Raw genomic sequence first — 23,777 nt, 5'->3', positions numbered from 1 at the left:
TGACTGCCTTCTCCCCGCCTCCCACACTTTCTGCAGATTCACCCATATTATTGTACAGCGTAGCTTTGGTTTGCACTAAATAAAACCACATACTCACATAAAGATCTTATAAATTAGCTTCAGAATTCATACTGTGCCCTTGATGCCAATGCACAGCTCTATTGTCCAACTTACATTGTCTGTCCCTCAAAAAACATTGCAGTCATCTTAACACACTGAAGTCTCCTCCTGGACCAGCATGGTGGCGGAAAAACAAAAAAAGAGTGAACGGTACGCCAGAGCTTGAAATGGAAATTATCTTAGAGTACTTGTTTGCCGCTGGGAAGTACCAGTACTCTCCCATTAAAAGTACTGCACCTTTGCTAAGACGTGCTGGTACTCTCCGTTACAAATTAAAGACGTGCAACTACTCCTTACCTGCAAGGACTAGCACTGTTGAGGATGAACCCATGGACACGCGCCATAGTCAGCGCGACTGAGTTCTGCACCGACTGGATCATCTCGCAGCGGCGGTTTTACCATTAGGGCGTTTGGGCGTTGCCCCACCTATAATTATCAGGCAATTTATTCGAGCGGCGCGTTAGTAAAAGTTTTATAAATTAACGCGCCGCTCGAATAAATTGCCCGGTAATTATTGCCCAGCGGCCGTGGTGTGTGTCATGGACAGTATGCACTGTCTGACACTGGGTGGCGCTGGACTGACTCTGTGCCGGCACAGTGCGCACTCACTGCGCATGAGGTGTTTGCCCGGCAGGGCTTTTTTAACTAGATAACTATGTGGTTTTAAAAAAAACCACCGATTAGGGGTTTGCCTGCCTAATGCAACGTACCCCATTGCTGAAAAAACGAACGACGTTTTTTCAATGCTCAGCCCAATCCTGATGCTACTCTCTTTAGAGAGCAGCTCTCCTCTAAAGAGAGCAGCATCAGGATTGGCTACTACTGTGTCTCGGCAAGTTTGCAGCCATCAGTCTAGGCGCCAACGGGACCCCAGAGCAGAGATGGTGCGGACCCGGTCAAACGAAGACGAGGTAAGTTTTTTATTTTATTTATCCCCACCCCCTGGCCCCCACTGTGAGCGAGCCGTGACTGCAACTTAGCAGTATGAGCGTTTATCTTGGTAAGCCAGAAATAATATGAGGCTTAGGGACAGCCTACAACTGATCCACAACGCACAATGGTGTTCACTGTGTATTGACCTTACATCGCCTGACGGGGGAAAGGAAATTGTGCTCTCACGGAACCAAACTGGGCTCATTCGTGCCACAACTCGCCACAATTCTGTTAGTCTTTTAAATGTGGCCATTAACAACTAGTTTAGAACGCAGCCTCTTGTAGCTGTTTTTTTTTGTGCCGAGGGGCATAAACTATGTTTTATATTAACAAAGTCGATAACTTCAAAGTTATCAGCCAAGTGTCTTGTGTCATCTAATATTGATAATACGGGATAATACACATATTTGGAGCAAAAAGGGAACTCTTAACCTTTGGAGAAATCCCTTATTAAAACTTTTACCCACAACCAGGTTGAAGTTTGTTAAAAAAAACTCTTGCCATACTTTACAAACACAGACTGCGAGACCGTCCTTAATGTTACAAGGGGGAAGTCTACAGATTTTAACCATTGCGCTTGAAAAAGAACAGGCTGGTAATTGCGCGAGTGACACGACATGGAAATAAATCACTTCCCTAAAAATTAAAACCATGACATGCAGGGAGGCCTCGCTGCAGCCAAATGGGAGACATACCGCTGTGCTGCTGGCAGGGCCGGTGAAGCTAAAACCGTAATCTTGCTAAATACAGGGTTTAAATACTATGAACAAACGTTACGTGCACGTTATTCACCCTGGGCCATGACAGCCAGTTTTATGACCAAATTCTTTTGGGGCAATGACACGGAGGTTGAGATGAAAAAAATCCTCCTTGTAGCTAAAATGACAAAATTGTCTGCAAAAATGCAGTGCACATTGTAATTAGACAAAGTGGCTTCACAATAATAATTTATGCATATGTAAACGCTCGAGTCTAGAGAGCAAGTTTAAGACATTTTTAAAGATTAAAATGTCTACAGAAGAAAGCCTGGATGTACGTCTTGTTACATTCGTGAATGTAATATAGGGTACCTTGTAGGTTCTTTCTCAAAAGGGTATCACGCGCGCTACGCCCCACCACTTTCAAATGTCACCAGCCGCCACTGTCATCTCGCCAAGCCGCTGGCAGTCCTTCCTGTCGGTGTGCAGAGCAGCTGATCTGTCAGACCAGCTAGAAGCCCTTGCACCCTGATTCTAAATGTCAGTATCATTTCAACCATACTCTCTAGTCACACTGGACTGACTGCATAGGGTCTGCCATGCAAAAGACTTCCGCAGAGGACAATCCCTCTAAAGGGCGGCTCGGGCGGGGTCAGCCTAAAATGTGACTTACTCTACACTAGTGGATGATAAACTGTTAAGTTTCTCTCTCAGATAAACGTTTTATAATCCTGAGATACCCCGCATACTACCAGGAGTAGGGACTTTCACACCACAGAAAAAAATGCAAACCTCAATCCAGCTTAAAGTCATACGGAATATTATTATAACGTTAACTGGCATAGCCTTTCTTAGCAATATCTATCGCTTTCTGTGGTACTTACGAGGAAATGCTGCCAGTTGGAGAGGGGATTCAAAACTATATATGGGTGTCTAGACGCAAGTTTCAGGGTGCTCCGAAAACTACAGGTAGGCCAATAATAGGGACTACAAAAGACTTTGCTCACTTAGTTCAAATGTTTCACACCCCAACTCTAACGTAGGCTTTCAGTGCCCCCTCGCCTCCTATTTCCAACATAGCCCAGTGCCACCGAGACTAGAGAACTCCTGAGGCCGGCTCCCCCTGCCTCAATGTCCGAATTCAAGTCTGAGCCTGGAATGTGGCCACAGAGGCCATTTTGGGCTAAACTTAAACCACAAGGCCTCAAGTGCTCTCGGAAAACAGAAACAAATCTGCGTCTTTGTCCATTCACAGGTTGCTTCGATTATCACTTCCAGTCTCCATCAGAGGCCTCGGGGCGAACTCGCGACTGAGAGCCCCTAATCCAACTCTAAACAAACCTTGGCTCGTGCAGCTACAGGGAGGATTTCAGAAACGTGTTGATGTTACCCCCCATCTAACGTTACTCCAGGCCTAAACCAACAGGGAGCAGGCATATTCCCATCGTAGAACTTCCAAAAACAACACCCAAACAGCCGCCATTTTACGACGCTGTTGTGTTTGTCTCAGACCCAAACAGACGCCATGTTGGGAAGCTGTTGTGTTTGTCTAAGTGGCACCTCTTTAATCCTACACAGAAACCAAAGTCCTCGCGCTCACAGGTCCTGTCCAGAGATTAGAAGCAGTAAACTGTTCTCACTACAGGCCCGACAGGAGGTTTACTCACACTTGCAGGCTGCCACGTTCACAGTGACGTACAGCTACCCTGTCGCATGGCAGGAAAATTGGTCTATTGGTCCTGTCCAGAGATTACTATCAGCTTCGGTGACGGCAGGCCACACAGGAGGTTTACTCGCAAAGTAGTTTAACTTCCAAAGGCACAGTGGCTGACAACTTCCTTCCACCCTCGCCCCTCCCTCCTCAGCCCATTCTAAATTTTATTTTAGGATTTTTCACTTCAATATAGAAACATTCAAGCGACGTTCAACAAGATTTAGAAGATACATATCATGAAATACACTATAGAAAGAGAGCTGCTATTTACTTTCATTTTCGCGAAACTATATACAGGCTTAACTGTAACCTCTCCAAGAGTTTTAAAAATGAAAGAGGGGTTCTAGTGTCCAGGCCAGAGATTAGTAGCAAAGCAACGAGCTATAGTTAGTGCAGACCACGCCACTCCCGCTACAGGCCGACTCTTACCTGCACAGGACGGGGAACAAGGGAAGAGGGTTCTACTCTCCATCACATGAGGGTCACAGAAGGAGGCTGGGAGACTCGAGATAGGATCTGGATGTCCTGTAGGGCTGGGGCAGAGACAGCAGCACCCTGGGCTTCGGGGTGCATGCTGAGAGCAAAGCCCCTCTGCCAGAGCCAGGGGGAGCGCTGACCAGAAACACTGCTGAAAGAGGGCATGCTGCTGCAAACACCCCCACCTCCCTCCAACCCCCTCCTTCAATGAAAGCCGCGACCACACTGCAGTCCAGCTCGCAAACAAACTTTGTGTATTTCTGTCGCGGTTCTAATGTTTCGTTTTCGACAAGAAACTTTATAAGCACGGGGAGCGGGCAAAAATTGGGGAGGGGGCTGAAAGCAAGAAGCAGCGGTTTTAGGAAATATGTTGAAAAGTCAAAGGATGTCAAACGTGGAAAATATTTAAGGAAAGTTTATAATGAAGCAGCAGAAACAAAAGTTGAATCATTTATGTCGCCATAATTTCTGGCCAGACTAAAACTCGAGAGTGTCGTTGATCTGTGGAGAAATCCGTCTGTAGCGTGTCTTTTGCCCCCACTTTTGGAAGGCAGAAGCACAGTTTCTGTCAGGAGGGACGCGTTATAGAAAAGAAAAAGAAAACACACGACACCCCCTCTCCACGCCCCGCCCTGTAGTAAAGACTGGACACAATGAAGCAATTCTTCTTTTCATGCAGTTTTCTCCTCCACTAATCCCGCCATTCAGCAGTTTAGCTAGCTTGCAAATTCAAGTTGCATGCTGCCTTCCATCCTGCCAAGCCCCCCTCCCCACACCCCCACCGACAGCCCCTCACATTCGCTCAAAAAAATCTCGCTATTCACCGATGGACACCATCTTCAGTCCAGAGCAGTCAGGCTTTCAGAAGAGAACGTTTGTCCCAGCGGTAGGGATAGCTCAGCAGGCTAATGCACATGCTGCTGCGATCTGTGCGACACCGTATCTACGCACAGAAGGACTCACTCATTTGCTGTGCCCTTCGGAGTACGACACAATGGTCGCCATTTTCTTGGGCTGCAGCAGCCCAGTTCATATTTGTTGGCCGGCAGGTCTGACGGCAGCAGTCCGCAGTCACTGCTCCGACAGACACTTCTGTTCATGTGCAGGGTTGTAGTTTAGGGAGGTGTGTGGGGGGACACTGTGCCAACACCCCTTGCCCCTTCCCTCGCCCCCAGCCCACATCCTTGCACCCTAAAGTATGTTCTGAACTTTCATGAGGGGACGGCTGGCACCCCGTCTTTTTAAGTTTTGTAAAAACAAAACCGAAACTACAAAAACTTTCTTCCAAAAGGCCCTGGCTACGTATAGCAACTTTTTAATGGGGGCTAGCGTCGCAAATGTACAACCTGTGTTTGTGCTTGTCGAGGCATATACAGTAACACCCACAGAGATAATCTGAATGACTGCACTTGGATGGTGTTTTTCACTCCGAGTACTGTTTCTGTTGCGTCAGAGGGTGAAGAGCAACCAGTGTTTGACCTGGGGGCCTTGGGTACCCTAGAAAAGTAATACTAATGTTGTTAGTAGTAATGGGCCTATACAATTGCACAGAAACAGCTGGGGCGGGAGCATTAACCCACTGAGCTATCTTTCCAGCACTGATGCAGTTAGGAAATGGAAAGAAACTATATTTAGGGTTTTGGGACAGTCTCCCCTTCTCTGCCCAAAATAAAGGGGAAAAAATGGAGGTGATACAGGCACATAGAAGAGTTTAGTTTGCCTCTTTCTTGGTTAACTTGAAGATAACAGGATTAGCAAGTGCCAGTGAGAGTGGGACACTATTATACAGGCTTGATGTTTCAATAGGCCTCCCACTTCGAAGTGCTGCGAGCCTTAAATTATATAGCGCTACATACCTCCGAAGAGCGCCGAGAAGTATGTTTTTGTCTCTCTCTGCCACAATTATACAACTGGCACCATCGGAGGATTCGGAATGCAAAATAAGTAACAATGAAATGTAGGTGAAAAGAAAAACACGTGTTCCGCTGAGAAGCGCCTAGAAGCGACTCGAGATGCATCCAAGTGTGGACTGCATCCATCCCCTATGGGATGCTAAGGTAGTACTTGGCCCTTCAGAGGAGTACTGTAACTAGGATACTACGTGCTATACCAGGAGCAGTGAAAAGGCAATCTTGAAATGTTTGGGAACCTGCGATGGAAAAACGAACTGTCGGTGACCCGCTCCCTCCCCCAACATGTCCTCATAAACCGTCCAAGTACCCCCGCCATCTATCGGGGAGGCTGAGGTATTATTGTGAACCCCGGACAGGCCCTCTGCTTTCTTTGTGAAGCCGCTCATGCGTGCACGGAGTTCGCCGCTTTGAGGTAAGCAGACAAGCCGCCTTTCATCGCCCCAGATTTCAAGAGTTCAGACTTTAATAGCAATAAAGACCACGCAAAACGCATAAATAAAATACATTTCACTTCCCCGCGGGCCGCTTTGTTTGCATGCATTATGCGGAGGGCGGAATCTTACACTTGTTAAACTTCCCTCAACTTGTGGGTAGGCCGGGCTGAGTTTACGGAACTCGACAGCACTCCACAGCTCCGAACACGAGGGCACAACAGCTCCAGGCTGCCAGCCGTGCCCGCTGCTGCATGCGTGTCCGTCAGTCGACACATGTCAGAGATCAAGTGGACACATCAGGGCACCTTTAAAAACACAAGTAGAACTCGAGCCGTGAAACAAACATTTTATGGCCGCTCCTAGGAGGTGGGGGAGAGCGGGTGGGGGGATGCTGGCGGGACACGTGAATTTGTTACACTTTCATTCTCCAAACCAAAGGAGCGAATAATTATTTCAACATGGTGGAATCAGCTTCCACGAGGCGAGGTGCCCCTGTAAGAACGCGTTCTGCTCCGGAGTGCAAAAATCCGCGTTATTTTCACAAATCACTGGGGTGCAATATATCCCGGGGGTGGTCCTGGAGGTGGACGGAGCTGGAAAACCGCTTCAGAAAATAAAGCGAGATGTTCTGCCGTCTGGATTACAAATCCGAGTTAAAAGATAGTTCGTGGTCAATGTGCACAGCATTATTAAAAATATTTGAATTAATTCGAGATGCCAAGACTGAGATGGAGAAAAATAAAATAAAACTTCTTGCAGCACATAATTAGCGCCCGTGGTGTAACACACCCAGTTCCAGGAGAGAGCGAGGGTGTGTCAGTTTATGAACTCAATCTGTTTGTTTTGTAAAGCGCCAACTTGCGACAAGAATAAGCTTGTCGTTAAAGCGCTACAAAGTAACGGTGCCGGCTGCTTAGAGTGCGGGTAGTTGGAATGAACACGACGAAGCAAATGATATAACTTGTCATTCCTAATGCCCCATGTAATGCTGCGTTACACTGTAAAGCGCCATAGCACCTTTGGATAAAATAAGCGCTACATTAGACTGCACAAAACAGTTATAGACCTAAAACTACAGGTGCTCCAGAAAACAGGTGAAAAATGAACTTTTCAAACTCACTCACAAGTGAGTACTGCTCAGAAAAGAGTTCGTGGCTGATTAAGATGGATACTAGCGACCCTTGAGAGCCACCCCGCAGACCTTCCACCTGTCAAGACCTCCAGCGCCGTGAAGCCAACGAAGGCAAACAAGCAGCGCGTACTGTAAATATAAAACTAATAGAAATACAATATGCATCCGAGGAGAGAGATGGAAGAGTGAGCAGACAACGGAGAGAAAGGGGGGCGATCGATAGATAGATAGATAAAAGTTTAAAGGGTGGGAGAGTAGAAAGACAATATATATATATATATATATATATATATATATATATATACACATACACATACATACAAACATAGGTGCAGGGAGGGGCTAGATAAAAGACGATTGTTTCCAGGTCCACGCGAGAAGAAGTGTATTTTAACTTAAAGGACGACCTTGAAGTAGCGGAGTAAGAGGGCAGCTCCCAAGCTCCTTGAAGGGCGCGTAGACGGTTATGGCGCTACGCGCTAGCACACGGCGTGCGGGGATGAGACAGTTTTTGAGACAGTAAACACCAATGGAAGAAGGAGCAGCGACGGGAAGGAAATGCGTTCCGAAGCCTGGGCGGGGGTAGTGGACAGAGAGCACTATGCCGGTGCGGGTGAGACAGGCGCAGAAGGAGCACTGTGGCAGTGTAGGTGAGACTGGCACAGAGAGGAGAGGGTTCAGATGGGTCTTTGTAGGGACATTTGGATTGAGACAATAATGGCTGATGCCCGGGGTCCTACGTGAAAGAAAAGCGCTCTCTTCCTCAGACCAGCGAACCAAAAAAAAACATTAACTATCATTAGTTTAATTACGTGTTACCCATGATCCTTCGATTTGGGGAGAACCCCCCTGGACTCCCCTCTCTCACTGCACATCCCATACCTCTGTACGCGCGTACCGTCTGCTCCACCCTACACCCCTCCCCCACACGCCCCCTCAAAATTAGTTTTGGTCAGGGGTATATTCCTCCCCTCCCCCCCCCCCCCTCGGTCAGTGAGCACAGGGGACACAGATTAGTTGCGAGTGGTAACTAAGGCTTTGACGGGAAATGACGGGTACATCTGGGCACAGGGTCTGTGTGTACGAGTCGGTGGGCAGGGGGGCGGGGTCACCGGACAGCACGGGCCCCATCTTCCTCACATGCTGCGATGGGGAAACAGCTGCAGCGACTGCAGTACCCCCGTTTCCCCGACAGAGGGCAGTGCTGCTCCCTGAAAGAGGCGCGCTGAGCTGTGATGGAGCCCGGCGCTGGCAGGGGGAGGGGTCCTCTCAAGTGGGAAACGCATGAATACTTCTGCGGAAGCGCCTGGTCCTCGGGTCTAGCTGCCGGTAGCCCGGCCGCGCTCTCCAGTACCGCAGCCTTACACTTGTTTAGCAACAAAATGTATTGTGTAGACACCGGCCTTCCATGGCACAGTGCAGTGACCTGACAACCCAAACACAGCACAGCCCTCAGAATGAATGAATGAATAACTCACAGGAATATGAAGAGAGCATCGTCAAACACATCCACCTGATATTTATGCAGTTTTATTTATAGCGCCATGTTACCTTACGAGCCACACGGAGTTCTTATGATTGAATACTTCACGGATCCATAATAAAGTCAGCAAAGCGCTCCCGGGTGCGCAGACGCGTTACCGTGTTCGAGGGACAGTCTCCAGAAGTGCTATAGTGAACTCGGCCATTAGCTATAGGAAGACCCAGGACACGAGCCCTCAGGGGACCCCTCCACTGGAGAGTCAGGGGACCACCGTACCCGGAGAGACAGCGGCAGCACATCTCACAGCCCTCTCCAGATACGGTGGTCATTTTGGACTTTTCCAAGGGTCTGTCACTGGAGCGTCTTTCTCTAGGTGAGGGCAGAAAGCGCAGCTAATCCCCGGCGCTGCGGTTAGAAATATATGTTAAGGCGCTTTAATGGCGTTAAAATGCTTTATGGATTATTTTTAAAGGGGAAGGCTACGGCAGGCTGCGCCCCTCAGACTCGTCGAACGTGTGTTTTTTCGCCTCGTTACGCACCCCTGCGCTGATTACAAGGAAGATATTCAGTATTTATTTAGCCCGGTTTTAAATCATGCCGAATGATTTCCCAAGGGGGCCCTGAAAGGGGGAGAGGAAAAAAAAAAATCAATGGAATGGCTGTTTAATGTGGGACTGACTACAGTGCGCCCAGCTGGCGGGGCACTCAGGGGGTCCCCCTACCCCCTCAAAGTGTGCGATCGGCAGCCTGGAACCACCCCACGGTCTGAACCCTGCGCGAACCTTCCCCAAAACTCAGAAAGGGAAAATGTGAAAACACGTTACACATTTGTACACACTAACCATGCACGATCCCGCGCGTGCTGCAGAGTGGGAATAAAGCATGCTTGTCCAACCACCGGCGGGCTGATTAATCAGCCCCCCCCCCCCCCCACACACACACACACCTATAATTCCATAGAACGAAGGGGGTGGGGCAGACATAACAAATGGTGGGGTGGTCGGGGGGTATGAACCATCGATATATTTATATAATCACGAGTTATCGGGAGAGCTGAGGGTGCAAGCCAGCTCCGAGAAAGGCCAGGCGGGGTCTAGGAAACTGACGGGAAATCCCGATGGCAAATGAGCGGGGGTGGGGGTGCAAATCCTGCACGTGTCGAGGGGTGGCTGTGCGAATACGTGTGAAACTCTGAACGCAATGGTAGCGAAAACCATGGAATATCGTCAGGGCGCTATGGTGCCTGGAATGGGGCTGCCGTACAACAAAACTCTGTTCTGATCCAGTCACGAGCGAGAGTCCCCCCTAGCTCAGGACACCCCTGTGGGGAAGGTGAGTTACACAGGCGACTGTTGGCGCTCCCCGTCCCACTATCTTCTCACTCTTGCATCGGTGTGATCATACGATGCTGAAATTCGTGGCTCTCGACTGCAGCGATCGGACGGCTGAACTGCCCCGTAAGCCAGCTTTGTCAATATAAGAACTCTTTACAATTATTAAATCAAAGGACTACAGCGTAAACATTATTAATGTAAATGAGTACTTTGCTGCTCACTATAGTATAGCGTGTTTTGTGGCATTGGTGGAATTCATAAGTTCTACTTTTACTCTCTTCCTCTCCAGGAGTGAGAACGCGAACAGCTTCTCGGCGCTAGCACCGGAGATGGAACTTTACTGCAAGCTCCCGCACTGAGAGGTACACACGGAGGGACAGGGGTGAGGTGTGGGTGACAAGAACCCTAATTAGCACACAGGGGTGTCCCATCAGGTCAGACGTGACGGACAGCAAGGTGCACCATATGGTACTCGCTCAGTCACACCAACCCCTGCGAGTGCAGAGAAGCACGAGGTGCTACAATAGACACAACTGGAAATCGATGTCCTTTCTAAAAAGTGTCAGGGCACAACTCCTGACCACAATATGTTGCAAAAAACGTATTAAAAAAAGCAGATCAGAAAAAAACGCACATGCCTGCAGCCTATACCAACGAAAATGAAAGGATTAGTGATTAAATAAACACATGTATTCTATACCCTGGTTTGTGTTTCAAGGCTTAGGGGGCTTACCAATGGGGAAACAAACAGTGTCTTGCACACGTGCAACAGCAATAGAATTGTTAATTCTCCCATGATACAGCAATCTGCACAATGAATGTTTGGTACCATGAATTCCCAATTCAGGCATGATGTTTCCCGGTAGCCCTATGGAATAGAGGGCATCTTCTACATTTCTCCCTTTCACATCAATTTCAGCTGAAGCCCTTTAAGTGTAGTGCCTGCGGTGCAAGTGCCCCAGGCGCTCGCTCTAGAAAGGTCAGAATTCATTCACTAATTCATTCTCAAGGCCTAGGACATTCATTCATCCGTATCCACTGAAGTCCATGGATTGAAAAGACTAGAGGTGAGTGGATCTGCGCGGAGTGCCAATTTTCATTCATCTCTGCTTTTAATTCATGGGAAAGGAATAACTCACTCCCACCAGCCAACGATTGTAGCGTTTAGAGACGGTAAGGTTTGTGGTAAGCGCACTATAAGTTTTAAGAGCCATACAGATAACCATCCATCCATCCATTGTCTGGGCCTGAACTCACCTGTACCAGCTGAAGCCCTTGTCGTAGTTCCTGTCGAAGAAGTGGGGCTCGGCGCCCACGGCTCGGATGTCGGGGTGCACTCGCAGGAACTCCAGCAGGGCGCGCGTGCCCCCCTTCTTCACCCCGATGATGAGGGCCTGGGGGAGCTTGCGGCTGCCTGCCCCGTTGTAGAAGCTGGAGAGGGGCCCGGGCTCCCGGGGCTCGGGGTAGTCCGGCTCGTCGGGGGGCTCCGGAGACGGGGTCCGATCCTGGGGTACCTCCAGCGGAGGTCGCAGCAGCAGGAGCCGGGCGAGCAGCCCTGCCCGGCCCTTCGAGTCCTCGGGCCCTTGCAGCAGCACCCCCGGGTGCAGGGAGGCGCAGGAGCCCGCGTAGAAGAGGTAGAGGCAGAGGAAGAGCATGGCGAAGAGCAGCAGCGCCTTCCGCCTCACTGGGGGGAGGCAGAGGAGGCCGCAGGGGGCGGCATCCGGGGAGCACGGGCAGCTCAGGGGCGCGACTTCCATGGGGACCCCCTCATGGCTCAGCACATGCTGGGCGCCGGCCTCACGCCAGCGGCAGGCTGGAGAAGTGGGGGTGACGGGACTGGGACAGTGGGATCGCAGACCCCCCGCAGAGAGGGAAGGGAGACGGGAAGGGCGCTGAACTCCCTCGGAGAATGAATGGGACTGCTACGAGAGGGATGGAGCGAGCACCACGGGGTGAGGCAGCATCCCACGGAGCGGAATGGGGACGCCCCAAAAGAGTGGTGGGCGCTCCAGAGTGCACCAGGGGTTTAGAACTGGGTGCAGACTTCAGCAGAGACTCCGCCAACCGAAGTGGGACTGGCCACCCCTACAGTGGGTGCATGGGGAGGGAGGGGGCTGCGAGCGCTAGGTATGTGCCCAGCAGAGGAGGGGCACTGGGAGAGTTGGGGCGACTGGGTGGTGGGGGAGGAACCCCTGAGGATGGAGTCCCCACTATGGGGGCGGCGCTCAGTGAGAAGTTGTCTTGGATGTTCAGATGTGCACAGAGCCCGGAACCTCGCGGAAACCCCGGGTGCAGGATGTGGCGGAAGCACGGAGCTTGGAAAGTTGTAGATCACTGCAGGCTGGGGTAGATGCACAGACCCTCTCCTGAGGGGAACTGTCCTACCACTGCAAAAGGAAGCACCGAGACCCCGGGCGCAGGGGGCACCGGCAAATAAGGTTCACCTTAGCAACATGCCGCTCCCCGGTACAGGGTTGCACACATATCATCACAGACGTCCTGGGCTGAGGCGCTCCGGAGTGCTCGCCTTCCCTGGCGCACTTCTGACTGCCAGTGGGTGATGCTGCCGGGGCACTGGCAGTGCTGAAAGGTGTCGTACAGTAATCCTGTGCTGATTCCCGTTCAGAAGCGTCCAATGCAAGTGCTGAAGCCAGCGGAGAAGGGCGCTGCTGGGGCAGCCGATGCTCGAAGCGCTAGGGTCGCTTCTGTGCGCTGCAGTGAGATGCTGAAGCAGACCCTTAGAAAGTGTCTCCGTTGCAGCCGAAGCCGTGGCTGCTGGTTGACGCTGTTGTTCTGCTGCTGACAGCGCCTCCCGGGGTCAGTGTTGCGCTCTCAGACGGCGGCGCGTAATCTGCCTGCAGCCCCCGTGCTCAGCTCCGCTCCTCCGGGCTCCTGCGCGGCTCTGGATCCCTCTGCCCGCTCGCCTCACGCCGAGGAAGCCCAGCCGCGCCCACGTGAGCCGAGGGCGTGCTCTGAGCGCAGCCACGCCCACCCGCGTGGGCTAGAGCGTGCGAGCGCTGGGCCAGGCCTTGACTGGCGCCTGCTTCCACCAATCAGGGCGTGGTAAAGGTGAGGCTGAAGGAATACCGCGGGGTGGGGAGTTAATGGCAGAGGCGACGCCGATTGGCAGAAGAACCTATAAACATACCTGTGGCCGCGCTCTGGGTACATTCTGTTCCGATACCTGGGCCTACAAGCTGCTTGATCAATGGATGCACAGTGTGCTGATGTCTTACTTCTGTCGCCAACATATATTTACTAGTAGGTTTCAGAAAAAAGACAAACGTCATCCAAAATATTATCCATGTTTTGACAGCGCCTCTGCTGTGTTCCACTGGGTCAACGCCACAGAGCACTGCTGCTGTGCACTCGCCCCAGCTCGCTTCATGTATGTGCAGTACAGCTGTTAGAGGGACCAGCTGTCTCTTATACACGTTTTGTTTAAAAAATAACTTCTTTTTAAGGATTGCCAGAAGCACAGCTTGGGCACCAGTAATACACGTGGAAGAGTCTTGGAAGCCTCTTATTTTGTCAGATTATTGAAAGTTTATAAGTTTGCCCAGTGGTACATAACTTCTACCAAGTGTTGCAAAATATTTAAGATGATGTTTGCTAACTGTTTCTAGAACTAGGTTGGCATAGGTGAGCCATGCAAGGCCTGCAGTCAGAAATGTACTGGATCTATTGCACGTTGTGGTGAATGGCATTATCCTTCGTGAGTATCTAACTGTATAACACTATAACTGTTGAATTAATAAGCTTTAAGTGTTCATTTTTATGTAGCACTTACTATTAGGGTTAATCTCCTACTAAGTGGCCTTATTTAGACAATTAGGAGGAAAGAGACGCAGGAAGTTTAAGTGGCCTGCCCAAGATCACACAAAGTTGTCGAGTAGGGAAGGCAAGATTATAACATATTATTAGACTGAATGAACCATTTGCATCCCTCGTAGTTATTGCTAGGTGTAACGTCCCAGTTAGTCACACAGGCCTGAAGCTGGGTGGCGGCGGCATGAAAGAGCATAATGTACCTTAAGCAACAGTTACTATCCGACTATTAATCAGGTGTGGCATGCTGGGGCTTTTTGCTGTCACGTTCACAATGAAATGGGGCATAAGATTGGAAGTGTCACTGGTGGCTTTGTGCAATGACAACCAAGCCCAGGAAATGACGCAAAAGCGTAATTATTATTGTGTGACCAAATGTAAGCCTGGGCAGTGTTTGCCTATTTTCGGCGATTAGTGAATGCTGAATAACTGAGAAATGGAAGAATGAATTGACATCCCCAGTGTTGTAATGCATTCAAGTTCCATTTTCCGCATGCTCCCAAGATGTTTTATTTGCTATTTTACAGTGACGTCATTACCATGTTGTGGACTCGTAACGATCCTCTTGCATGCATGCAATGCTTAATTTGAGCTGGTGGTTTCTGTGCTAGGCACTGGCACATAATTGTGAACACCAGAACGTATGACAGTCAGCCACATGGTGGCGCTGCCTGTGTAATTTAGAGATACACAGAGTAACAACTGTTTATTAATTCAATATATATTAAAAAGATTCATTTCTGCTGCCCAAGCCATTCCTATAGCTTTGGTGTCTGTAAATGTTTGAACTATCACATTTGTAGGAGTGTTAGGGTTAATAGTTGTGCAGGTATTGTTGGCAGTGCTGGCTGGGGCAATGGGTGGTTAAAGCTGCAGTGGCCACCGGACGAGGGCCCCGACGCACATTGTATTCCTAATTAAGCACTACGTGCTTGCCTGCTCTATCCCTCATGCAGGATAGCCAGGTACGCAGTGCTGGTGTTTCTACTGAAAGTGTAACAAATCAGCCCTACTGTGAAGTCATAGGACCCGGATCCCCCAGCATGCTCCACGCCCGCTCACCCACCAAAGAATATTCACCTTGAGAGAAGTGGTGGGTGTAAAAAAGGCCATGTTTAATAGCATTTCATAAACATGACGTAAGATTATTCAAACATTAAAATTATTCAAATTATGAGCAACATTTATCACTTTATTAAAACATCTTCATCAGCTTGCCTAAAGCATCATTCAAATTCTCATTGCTCATAACTTCATCTTCTTTCCCCCAGCACCAAGGGGCCCTCTGGTTCGCCTCCCCCCAGGGAAGATGGCCACACAAGGTGCCGCGCACCTGTGTCTCTTGAGCGATGGGCCCCAGCCCTCGGGTCCTTGTCCGGCATTTCCAGGGCCCCACCTCTCGTCCACCAGGCTGCGTAGGAGGCTCGTACCTGTCGCCCTAGCCTCCCCAGCCAGTGGTCTCCATCCCCCTGCGGAGAGCTTACCTTCTCTCCCCTCAGTGCTGGCATAGGGAGTGCGCAAGGCGGACTCCCGTCCATTCTGGCAATCTATTAGTGTTCTAATGTCTCTTCTCCACAACGCACCCTTCTAACTACTGCCTTAAGGGGACGGGTGGGCGGGAGAATAAAGAAATTAATCGCCAGGCGACTGGCAGTAATGGGTCGCGGGGGTGTGGGCAGGTCCGGTGCTGGCGGGGAAAGAGGCCGAGGGCAGCGTGGTCTTGACCTAAATAGGTCATGGCCTCTGCCCCACGCCCCCACCGGACGTGCGTCACCCGCAAGACCCGGAAGTACTTCCCCTGGCCGGTCGCCCATAGGGCTACCGTCCAGGAGCTTCCTCCAATGAGGGCGCGGCGTGGGCCGGGGGGCCGGGCCCTAGAGGCGGGCTCGTCTAGCCTCGCCCTTTGCAAAACCCATCTCTGTGATGCAAAATGCACCTCCTTGCGTTGTCTCATGCCAGCTCTCCCGAGATTCTTATGTAACTTCCACTGCTCGTGCACTGTGACAAATTACCTCGCACTAGCACTTCAGTTATACAAGAACATTAGAGTTCTTGTGATGTCATAATTCGCCCTCCATTCTCGCCTTAGTTCACAATTGTGACATCATAATAGCCCACTGCCCACCTGAGATGCCACTGCTGACTCGTGGCACAGCACCAGCCCTCCCTTTAAGAAGAAATAGTGTAGGTACCGTGATGCCATGCTGCACTGCTGTGATGCCCACGCCCCCTGTTCTACTGCACTGAGGCAAGCTACACCGCACTGGTGCGGCCACCCAGTAGGATGGTAGAGCTATTGTGATCTCAGATCGCGCATTTGTGACGTCACACGTGACCTTTTTGGAAGTGCAGATGCCGGGACCTGCGGGCCTTTATTCTAAGTACCCCTCCTGCACTCGGGCAAGCTACACTGCATCAGCACTTACGCTGAACATGAATGGTAGAGTTACTGTGATGTCACGGCTCACCATCTGCGACGTCAAAAACCCAGTTAAGGTGATAGAATAATGGATTATGGACTCATTGACACCTTCCCCCAAAGAGGAATGAAAGTTACTGAGATGTGACTATCCACTTCCTATGACGTCATGATGACCAGCCCTGTATCGCCCCGTGCCCCTTGCCCTCTACTTTGAGTACTGTCCAGCTTGCAAGTTTTCGAGCTCTCCGTTACTCGTTCGTGACATCATTGTGCCCGACTTTGTGATGGCCAATGGCCGCACTGCGATTTTAGAATGCTGGAACTGTGGCGTCATCCTGCTCCCACTTTGATGTCATAACGCCCCCTTTACGCAACCTGTTCTTGCGACTAGTGGCTCTTTTGACAGTGACAGTATCAGACACATTGAGTGTGTAACCAGTGACAGCGCAGAATGCAGGAGTCATCCTCCTACCCTCGTCCCGGGGTCCCCGCCCCTCTCTTACCTTTGCCGCTCCCTATTCACCCATCTGTTACCACTGTGTCGGTGTCTGCCTCATTGTGTGCTTGCTGCGTCATGAGGGCCTAGCGCCCCTCACCTCAGATCACTACACTTCCCACCTCTGCCACCTTGCGGCCCCGGCTCTCCACACAGGCGTTGCGACTAGAGAAAGACCCAGTTAATTCCAGCCTAAACAGCCGAGTGTGTGTATTTATAAAAGCCGATAAGCGCTCCCGGCCTGCTGCTGTCTGGGCGGGGGAGGCTCACTGGAAACCGATCAGTCTCACTCGGGCATTGGAGTGCTTATCCAGACCCGGCCGGGAGGGCGGGGTGATGGAGAGGGGAGAGTGGCCTGTCGGAGATCCCGAGGTCTGTGCGCACGTCGGGGTAAAGCAGCCTTCGAGGGGAGGCCGTCAGACACCTACATTTGGAGGCCCCTTCCCACGGATCTCTGCGTAAGAAAGCGGCCTGATCAGGTGTCTACATAAGACCCCATGCATTTATAAGTAAAAAGGGACGTGAGTGAGTAGTGACCCGTATATGGGGAGGCTCAGTGGACACCGTGAGACTGGTGAGGTCCCCTGACTTCTGGCTGTGAGGGTCCCGGTGCACACGGCAGGGTCTAGAAGATTCTTACTGCCCGGAGCCCCCTGCAGTGGCATCCGTGCACGCCGAGGCCGGCCCAGAGCAGGGGGTTAGCGGAGGTAGGTGGGCTGGAAGGCCCTCGCAGGCTCGAAAGCCGTGCCGTGGCATCACTTCACGCCGAGTCGGTCCTCTACCAGACTCCTCTAAACCCTTTCAAAATACAAATTTCCTTCCGCACTGTTATCAGCTGGGCACCTGAAAACACTCAGTGCATAATTATCAGGCATGATAACAGGCCTGCGCGCCCACAGCGCCTCTGTAAATCCACAGGTTGCGTGTGGATTGCATAAGTATACCGTGGACCGGCGCCCGCGCAGCCTTCGGAAGCGCTTTAAAGGGGGCTTTAGGCCGCTAAACAGTCATTAGCGTGTTTCCCAGGTGGTGGGGATGGGGTGGGACAGATAATAGACGATAGATCACTATGAACCCATATCTCACTCTGTGCACATCAGGTATCATGCTCTCTACCACTGTTTTGCAGCAATACCTCCGTGTCTTAAGCTCACGTTAAAGCCCAAAAAGTGTCATTTTCACATATTCTGGCATGCATTATGCATATAGCGCTATCTTGTGTGACGCGACATGCCTTAACTCACAGCGGGTTCCAAAGTGCGCTGATACACAAAGGGGTCTTCTGATCGATGTAAGAAAGAATCGCATAAAGCGAATTAGTACGTTAATCCACTGAAAATCGTGAATTCATACATTCAGCCATTCAGCCTCTTGGCCCCGGGCACCCAGTCATTCCGCCACAAGCTCACCGAATTACTCATTCAAGAAATCATTAATGCATTCATACATTTAGAGGTGTAGTCGCAAACCCATTCTTAAATTGAACACATCTCTCTTTATGTCATACATTCTACGCTTTGTTCATATATTCATTCCCGCATTAACTCAATCTCGAATTATTAAATGTATGCATCGAGCTGTCAACTCTGTCAGTCACACGTTTATGCATTTGGAAAATTAAGTATTGATTCTGACATTCATCCATCCATACATACACCCCTTCAAATGCTCATCCATCCAGACACTAGGAATTCTAGGTGTGTCTCTTTTGGGACAGAGGGAATAATGTTGTAAAGGCATTTGAAATCACCGATTCGCACAGTGTTGCGATAAACAGACTTGAACCAACTAAAAATGAAAACATAGTGCCATGAAGATGAGAAGCTTGTGTGTCGCCTTCTCTCCGTATTTCTGCTTCTAGTGTTGACCTCAACATGTACCAACTGCCGGAACGTCTACTTTATGAGTGTATGCACCGGTCTGGGTGGGTCTGGTCACTTTGTATGGATGTATGGAGCGGTCTGGAAACTTTACACAAATGTATGCACTATACAGTGACACTCAAAGTACGGCCCGGGGGCCGCATGTGGTCCTCCTGACCTTTTCATCCCCCCCTCACACCGCTCCCACCCTGGTCCATAGTAGCACTGGGCTGCTGTTTCTCACCTCAGCACTAACGGCACATGCATTTACAGCCAAACTGACGTCAAAGGAAGTCATTTAGGTGTCATGAAACAATTACATGTAGGAACACCTTCATTTTAAAGACATGTTGCAACTGTAAAAATCTGATGGTCTTCAACATTAAAAAAAAAGTGTATTTCATTAACATACAGAAGCGTTTCGTCTTAGTACATTAGATTATATCAGCGCATTGAGATTTTTTTTTCTTTAAAGTGATAGTTTGCAAAGATTAATTCAGAAACCTTCATGCGTCCCCTCAACCCTGGTAAAGCTGCAAAGAGTGAACTAAGAGGCAAGTCGGTTGTTTAGTTTACATCTGAGTGGCCAGTGTTCCTATTATACATGCAAAGCATTATAGCTGAGCAAATGAAACGCAGGAGAAGGCTTCGTACAGGGCTCATCCTGAAGTGGTGTGTCTTCGAGGTCCTCTTATATGTGATAATGAAGAACAAGAAGGTAAAGTGAAGTAAAACAGTTGTCGAGGATCACACAAGTGGGGAAGCCAACATTCATCGCAGGTTATCTTGCTTCATAATGTGCAATCCAACCTTTATATGCACACTCTTTGCTTCCACAATGCCCACTTACACCCCCCACCCGCTATCAATGCAGGCTTCTAGATCCATTGTATGATGCATGTGGTGATCTGAATGCTTCATGTGAATGTATGCACCATTATATTCCTCTCTGTGCTTGTCTGGACACTTTATATTATAAAAGAGAGTGGCAGTCTGAATAGTTTATATGGATGGATGGAGGTGGTGGATGCCTTGTATGTATGAACCATTATATGCCTCTCTGTGTCTGCCTGGCTACTTTATATTCGAGTGCTTGACAGTGGGCACTTTATATGGATGTATGTGGCGGTCTGGATACTTTGTATGAATGTATGCACCATCATATGCCTCTCTGTGTCGGCCTGGATAATTTATATGTGAGTCGTTGGCGGGCGGCACTTTCAATTAATGTACGTGGCGGTCTGGATACTTTGTATGAATGTATGCACCGTTATATGCCTCTATGTGCCTGCCTGGATACTTTGTACGTGAGTGGTTGGCGGTGGGCACTTTATATGAATGTACATGGCAGTCTGGATACTTTGTATGAATGTGTGCACCGTTGTATGCCTCTCTGTGTCGGTCTGGATACTTTATATGTGAGTGCTTCACAGTGGGCACTTCATATGGACGTATGTGGCGGTCTGGATACTTTGTATGAATTTGTGCACCGTTGTATGCCTCTCTGTGTCGGCCTGGATACTTTGTACGTGAGTGGTCGGCGGTGGGCACTTTATATGGATGTATGTGGCGGTCTGGATACTTTGTATGTCAATACACTATTCGCAGTGATTCCCAGAATAAGGAAGACTAGAACAGGATGTAGATCATCAGCATTTCCGGGTGCCCCTGCTTGGAACAACCTCCCGTTAGATCTGCGGGCTGTTTCTAATCTGTAAACATTAAAAAAAAGAGCGATAACTTGGCTTTTCGATCCGGTTTGAGCCACGGGTACTATCCTCTGATCTTTGGCTACTGTGCCTGGACACTGCTGAGCAGCTGTGTACATTATAAGTCTAATGTTCATCATCATCAACTGTGTTTCGGTCTTAGCACTTTATATGAATGTAGGTGGCGGTCCGCATACTTTTTATGAATGTATGCACCGTTATATGCCTCTCTGTGTTTGTCTGAATACTTTAAATGCGAGTGTGTGGCGGTCTGGATACATTGTATGGATGTATGTGACGGTCGGGCACTTTGCACGAATGTCTGTGGCGGTTTGGGCACTGTGTATGATCATTACCATGTACTGGTTCGGATGCCTATAATGGATGCGATTATATAGCGGGTACCGGTCTGGATACTTTGTATACAGCTATATGGCGACGTGGATACCTTATATATCTGGATATGTGTATGTAGCTATGTGCCATTCTGTGTTCTTTGTAAATATGTGTATCGGCCTATATACATTTCGTACATATGTATGATTTGGAGAGTTGCATTTACTTAGAAGTGTATGCCGGTATGCATATTGCATATGCAAAGTTGTGGCCGTTATGGATAGTTTATGCACGTGTCGTTCTGGATACTGTGCATATGTATTTGTTCCAGTCAGGAAACTCTGAGGCATGAGCGGCCTGTTAGCCGTATAAGGGTCTGTTCCGAAGTGCCTGATCTGGACGCTTCCTACGTACATCTGAGCTGCGCGGGATGCCTTGTATGTATGTATGTGCCACTTGTAAGTAGTGTCGGCCTGGATTCGTAACGTGTGTACGTTAGTATATATCGTTGTTGACAATTTGTTGTGGATATGTTAGTATGTACCAGTTCGGATACATTTTAAGTATGTGTAAGTCAGCAGATCGTGTATAGTTCTTTCCCGTCGCCGAGCGCCTAGAAGCGGTACTCAAGAGCCGAAGAGCTTTCTCTGCCCGTTCTCTCCAGCCCTAGTCCCGGGTCCATCCGTGCAGCCCGCTCGGTTGGGGGAGCTGACGGAACACCTGGGTGACCGGATGCATCTTTCGCCTCTCACACCCGCCGTCCGGTCGGCGAAAGTGCAGCACTTTACAGAGTCCGTCAGCGCCGGCGCAGCAACAGGTCCCACTGCCTGGAGGCGCCGCAACAGGTCCCGCCGCCGGGGCTTTACAGATCCCGCTGCAGGCGATGCAGTCCCACTGCAGGTCCCACGGCCGGGGCAGCAGCTGGCCCCAGGGCCGGGACAGCCAGCAGCGGGCCGCACGGCCGGGCCGACTCCGCCTGTTTTCGTTTCAGGGGGGCCACGAGGGGTCCGAAGAGGAGAGCCGGGGACGCGGCCGACTAGATCCGAGGCACCGACCACGATCAGTCAATCGAATCGATCATTCTAAGGCGGCGGTGCAGGTCATCCCGCCCTGACCGCAGGAGCGCGGATATCAAAATATCCGTTTTTACCCAACAATATGGATCGTTTCGTGGTCGTTTCGGGGCCCGTGAGAGCGAGCGAGCGAGGAGAGGCACGAGAGCAGCTCTGGAGAACGGGGCACGCGGAGGGCGCGCGGGCCAGGCAGCGAAGAGACGGTGCCACCAGACCGAAAGTATTATGATTGTATTAATGTTATCATTAATATTAATGTTGTGATTATTATTAATGATATTATTTTTTAATATTGTTATTAATAATAGTAATAATAGCAATCCCGATGGAAATACGCGTTTGGATTTTTATTTTATTTTCAATATTATTGCACAAGTAATACAACAGTTAATAATCATACTAATAAAGTTCTTACAAACAGCATAAAAGAAGTATGTATGTATTATTAGTGACAATATCAATAATAATGATCACTATCATAATAATAATAATAATAATCATCATCATCTGTAACTTTTATTATTATTATAAGAAATGGTGCGATGCTTGTCTCTACAGACTACAAGTAATAATTAAGCGTCTGGGTTCCTCCCACGCCCCAATGACGTAAGCACGTAATAGGTCACACTAATCACCACCACCCTTTGTACTGAAGTTGAACATGGAGAGAAAAGGAGAGCTCGAGTTGGCGTAAAAAGTGGGGCGCAACCCCGAGAAGGGGAACAGGTGCCCTCCAAAGAGCGGGGCCGGTGCTACCCCTCTGCCCCCTCTTCTCTTGTAACTCTGGGGGTGTCAGGGCAGAGCTCGGGACGCACCGAGGACGGGCTACAGACGAGGCACAAAAAAGAATGATCAGGAACCCAAAAAAGTCTGGTGCCGGGAAACTGCAGAATATTTGCTAAAGTTTGAGGAGCTGACATTAAGCATGGTCTGTGCGCGAGGGTGTCCTACAGAACCCCCCAGGCGACTCACTATATGGAAGGGGCAGGTGTCCCACCTTGAAAACGTATGGACTCCGCGCTGGTGTGTGAAACAGGAACACCAGGGGTTTATTGAAACCCGCGTACACCCTGCAGGTCAAATGTTGGCGGGCTGGAGGGGACGGCTCAGCCATTCATCCTTCTGAAGCGGACGGCATGTGTTCGACGGCGCTTTCGCGTGTAAAGTGACAGGCCTCTATCGCAGAGACTGCGAAATGCGTGTGTTTTTACACTTTAAATGAAGAGCGCTTATCGCCGGACGTAGATAATTAAGTGGCGTTTACTGGGGGTGGAGGGCAAACAACAAACATGGCGGGGGTGCAATTACTGCCCTGTAATTGCCCGCCAGCCGACGCCTCGCTGTGTGTCCCGCGGACGGCCCTGCTTTTATTGCCCACTTCCTCTCGACGGCTCCTCTTCCCGGGCATCACCTACAACGCACCCACCCTCGCCCTGGGGCAGCGCTGGCGAGAGCTCGGGCGGCTCGGGGGCCTTCAGGAGACCCCAGATACCGAGCCCCAGCAGCCTGCTAGTGCTACCAGCAGCGAACTGGCGAAGTCCGCATCCGATATACATGTATGTATGTACATGTGCGTGCAAGTGCGTAAGTGCATCATGGCGCACCGGGAAGCCCTGTGAATGCCATGGGGTGGCGCGATCACACGACACTCGGCCTTCCAGCCAATGAACGGTGGATTTGTGAATAGCACCAGAACCCCGAGAATGCATTACTGGCTGTTGTGTCGTGTGATCTGCGCTCAAGGGGAACTTGTCCGTCCCTCCGGACCTCAGGGGCGGACCCTCGGGGACACAACACTGGCCATGATACACGA

General features: G+C 50.0%; 1 protein-coding gene across 1 annotated transcript in view; it reads right to left on the bottom strand.

Moving 5' to 3' along the window:
• Positions 1-13,138, bottom strand: part of LOC147701992 (heparan sulfate glucosamine 3-O-sulfotransferase 3B1-like) — a 51,927-nt gene extending 38,789 nt beyond the window's left edge. Inside the window, exon 1 of the mRNA XM_086930610.1 lies at positions 11,496-13,138. Within this exon, the coding sequence (XP_086786736.1) occupies positions 11,496-11,995 (500 nt within the window). The 5' untranslated portion in view covers positions 11,996-13,138. The remainder of the gene's footprint in view (positions 1-11,495) is intronic.
• Between the last annotated feature and the right edge of the window lie 10,639 nt (positions 13,139-23,777).

Source organism: Lissotriton vulgaris, chromosome 7, assembly GCF_964263255.1.
Source record: "Lissotriton vulgaris chromosome 7, aLisVul1.2, whole genome shotgun sequence".
NCBI classification, from domain to species: domain Eukaryota; kingdom Metazoa; phylum Chordata; class Amphibia; order Caudata; family Salamandridae; genus Lissotriton; species Lissotriton vulgaris.
Note: the sequence above shows the minus strand (reverse complement) of the source record. Positions and strands in the feature narration are given on the sequence as shown.